Source organism: Ammospiza nelsoni, chromosome 29 (genome assembly GCF_027579445.1).
Source record: "Ammospiza nelsoni isolate bAmmNel1 chromosome 29, bAmmNel1.pri, whole genome shotgun sequence".
Lineage (NCBI taxonomy): Eukaryota > Metazoa > Chordata > Aves > Passeriformes > Passerellidae > Ammospiza > Ammospiza nelsoni.
Window position 1 is genome coordinate 1794413 of NC_080661.1, and position 4378 is coordinate 1798790.

Sequence of the window (4378 nt, forward strand, 5' to 3'; positions counted from 1 at the left end):
TACCTGCCCTGAACCTGAAGTCCCAGTCAGGCAGCACCAGCCAGGGCTCCAAACTTGGAGCTGAAGAAAAATCTTCTGGAAATTGAAAAGGGTGTCAGAGTGTTACAGGAGAAGGGTCTATGGAAAAAGGCTTTGATTTTGCTGGAAGAAGTTTCTCCTAACCGGTCACTGACTTTTCTCCATGAACAGCTCCCAATGGCCAGAGAAATCAAATGTCCAACAGCAGCTCCATCAGGCACTTCCTCCTGCTGGCATTGGCAGACACGCGGCAGCTGCAGCTCCTGCACTTCTGCTTCTTGCTGGGCATCTCCCTGGCTGCCCTCCTGGGCAACGGCCTCATCATCAGCGCTGTAGCCTGCGGCCACCACCTGCACATGCCCATGTTCTTCTTCCTGCTCAACCTGGCCCTCAGCGACCTGGGCATGATCTGCACCACTGTCCCCAAAGCCATGCACAATTCCCTCTGGGACACCAGGGACATCTACTCAGGATGTGCTGCACAGCTCTTTTTTTTTGTGTTTTTCATGTCATTAGAGGTTTCCCTCCTGACCATCATGTGCTACGACCGCTACGTGTCCATCTGCAAACCCCTGCACTATGGGACCCTCCTGGGCAGCAGAGCTTGTGCCCACATGGCAGCAGCTGCCTGGGCCAGTGTCTTTCTCTATTCACTGCTGCACACAGCCAATACATTTTCCCTGCCCCTGTGCCATGGCAATGCCCTGGACCAGTTCTTTTGTGAAATCCCTCAGATTCTCAAGCTCTCCTGCTCCAAATCCTACCTCAGGGAACTTTGGCTTCTTGCTGTAAGTGTCTTTGTAGCCTCAAGCTGCTTTGTGTTCATTGTTTTCTCTTATGTGCAGATCTTCAGGGCCGTGCTGAGGATCCCCTCTGAGCAGGGACGGCACAAAGCCTTTTCCACCTGCCTCCCTCACCTGGCTGTTGTCTCCCTGTTTCTCAGCACTGGCTTTTTTGCCTACCTGAAGCCCCCCTCCATCTCCTCCCCATCCCTGGATCTGACCCTGTCAGTTCTTTACTCAGTGGTGCCTCCCACCCTGAACCCCCTCATCTACAGCTTGAGAAACCAAGAGCTCAAGGCTGCAGTGTGGAGATTGGTGACTGGGCAATATCAGAAACATTAAACTGCTGGCCAATTTCTGCAAATCAGTTGAAATCAATATAACCTTTCATTGTTCTAGTTGGGTATGGTGGTTGGTTTATTATTCTCATTATTTTTATTTTTATTTAGTATTGTCCAAATGAAATGCTACTGGTTTTGCCATTTCTCATTTCATTTCTCTCCATCTTTGCTGTGGCTCCAGACTGTGTCAATGAGGAGCTGTGCTCTCAGTGGCTCTAAAGGAGCTAAATGATCTCCAAGCAAAGTTTTAACCAGAGTTCCCCCTCTTGTTGCCTTCTCTGGAGCTGCATCAGCAATGTCTGTGTGCAGAGCTGGGGGCAGATCAGTGCTGGCCCAGCAGCTGTGCCCAGCAGCAGCAGCAGCACTTGGTGTTGCCAGCGCTGCTGCCATGGCCCTGCCCCACTGCCCTGGTGGCCCTGGTGTTGCTGCAGGGCCTGAGTGCTCTCGGGGCCGGGCGCAGTCCTGGGGGTGGCAGTGCCGGGGCTGCAGCAGGGACAGCCCGTGGGCACTGCTGGGGCAGCGCTGACGCCTCAGCCCAGGGCCTGGGGGCTGCAGGCTCCTTGCCCAGGCTCTCCCAAGAACACACCCAGGCCGACGCTCAGCACAGAAAACCCCCGTGAGCAGCCCCAGGCTGGCCATGGGCAGGCTGGGGGCAAACAGCATGGCTGGGGCTCTGCAAGGGCCCTGGGGGAGATGGGGAGGAGCAGCAGAGCAGGGGCTGATCCATCCCCAGTGCACTGCACAGCCCAGGGCAGCGTCCCAGAGCATCCTGATGGAGCTGCCAACAACATCCCCCCTCTGCAGCCCTGGCCTCTCCCCCAGCTCACACAGGGGCCCCATCCTTGCAGGCACAGACACAGCAGCACTGGCTCAGGAGCCCCTGTTTGCATTGCACAGAGCAGGGGGAGCACCCCCATGCTGTTGGTGTGGGGACATGAACCTGAGGGAGCACAAATGCCATCAGTCCCTGGGGCCAGCAAGGGCTGGGGGACACCAGGGAAACCACTCAGCTTTGTCCTGGCCTCTGCAGTCAGCCAGAAAGTTTGTTCCCATCAGCTGGGAGTTTCCTGTCCCACTGCAGATGCTGTTGCTCAGAGCCAGGGCTGCCCGGCAGCCACTCCCAAACTGCCCCGAGCATTTCCCTGCCTTCACTTTTGCTTTCCTTCCTCTTTGCTGATCCAGATTTCTTCCAACTGCCCATTGCTGTTCCCTCCCCTGCAAACAGCCTATCCCTGTTTTCCCTTTCCTCTCTGGCCTCACTCCCCATTGCAGTTCCTGACTTGGCACCATGGGAACGTCCCTTGGGCAGCAGGATCATCCTACAAGTGCTGCAGGAATTGTCTGCAGGCTCCTGCAGTGCCTGGTGCTGCTCCCTTGCCAGCAGCACCCCAGGCCAGGGGGGCACATCTGGGATGTTCTGTCTGGCTCTGGGGCTCCCTGTTCTGGGCAGTGAGGAGGAGCTGCAGAGGCTCTGCAGGACTGACAGGATGGGCTTTGGGGCTGGCAGGAGAAGCTGAGGGACCTGGGCTGCTGGAGCTGCTGAAGAGGAGGCCCTGGGCTCATCCTGCAACTTCTCCAAGGGTGGTTTCAGAGAATCCCAGAATTAGCAAGGTTGGAAAAGACCTTGGAGATCATCAACCAATCTTTCCCCTGCCACTGCCTTGTGTCCTCTGAGCCTCCTCTTCTCCAGGAAAGACAACCTCAGCTCCCTCAGCTGTGCTCCAGACCCCTCCCAGCATTGTTGCCCTTCTGTGGACACACTCCAGCCCCTCCATGTCCATCCTAAATTGGGGGCCCCAGAACTGCAGACAGCACTCAAGGTGCTCCCAAGCAGTGCTGAGCACAGGGGAACAATCCCTGTCCTACTCCTGCTGGCCACACCATTCCTGATCCAGGCCAGGAGCCATTGGCCTTCTTGGCCACCTGGGCACACTGCTGGCTCATGTCCAGCCTGCTCTCCATCAATCCCTACAGTTCCCCCTCTGCCTGGCTGCTGTCCAGCCACTCTGTCCCCAGCCTGTAGTGCTGCAGGGTTTATTGTGGCCAAAGTGCAGGACCCAGCACTTGGACTTGTTAAACCTCACCTTGTTGGGTTTGGCCCCTGCCTCCATCCTTTCCAGGAGCCCTGCTCTCAGCATGAGCCCAGTTGTTGCCCGTGTGCTTCCAGTTTACTTGTCACTCCCAGGATGATCCTGCTCACTTCCCCTCACTCCTGGCAGGATCCCTCTTCTTCCCAGTATGAGCCCAGGCACTCCCAGCCATTCCTCTTTATGATGCAATTTGTACCCAACACGGTCCCATTTGCTCCCAGTTGCTCTCACTTTCATCCAGTGTGTTCCCCATTCTCCCAGTTGCCCGTAGTATAGTCCCAGAAACTCCCAGTATGATCCCAGTCTCTCCCAGCAGGGCCCCACTCACTCACACTTGCCCCCAGTTCCCCCAGTATGATCCCAGTCACCCCCAGCACATTCCCAGTGGCTCCCAGTGTGGTCCCAGTCACCACCTGCATAGTCTCAGGCACTCCCAGCACATTCCCAGTTGCCCTGAACATTCTCGTAGTCATTGCCAGGCACTCCCAGTTACCTCAGTGTGGTTCAGCTGCCCCCAGTTTCATCCCAGTCACTGCCAGGATATCCCAGTTGTCACCAGCATGCATCCTGTCATTCCCAGTTTTTCCCAGTTCCTCCCAGTGTGTGCTCAGGCAGCTCCCAGCATGGGCCTGGTAGCTCCCAGTAATCCCAGTCAGGGTCTATTGACACCCACTATAATCCCAGTGTGATCCCAGTCACTCCCAGTATGATGCCAGTGGCCCCCAGTGGGATCCCAGTTGCTCCCTGTCAATGCCAGCAGGACCCCAGTAGCCTCCAGTATGATCCTCGTGACTCTCAGTCTCTCCCAGTATATCCCAGTCACACCCAGCATGCTCCCAGTCACTGCCACTTCCTCCCAGTGGCTTTCAGCATCATTCCAGTTGCTCACAGCCCCTCCCAGTCAATCCCAGTATGATTCCAGTCACCCTCATTGTGATCCCAGTCTCAGCCAACATGGACCCAGCTGCTCCCACTGTGATCCCAGTATGAACCCAGCTGCTGCCAGAATAGTCCCAGTTGTTCCCAGTTCCTCCCAGTATGATCCCAGTTGTCCCTCGAATAGTCCCAGTCCCTCTCAGCATGGTCCCACTCACTGCCAGTTGCCCCCAGCATGGTCCCAGCTGTTTGCAGTGTGGTTCCAGTCCAC

At 56.4% G+C, this 4378-nt stretch overlaps 1 protein-coding gene across 1 annotated transcript; it reads left to right on the forward strand.

Annotated features, from left to right (window-relative positions):
* The first annotated feature begins 206 nt into the window (after positions 1–206).
* On the forward strand, positions 207–1142 carry LOC132085200 (olfactory receptor 14J1-like). The gene has a single exon (XM_059490569.1). It carries the CDS (start codon positions 213–215, stop codon positions 1140–1142), a length of 930 nt encoding a protein of 309 aa, XP_059346552.1. The 5' UTR covers positions 207–212.
* The last annotated feature ends 3236 nt before the right edge of the window (positions 1143–4378 follow it).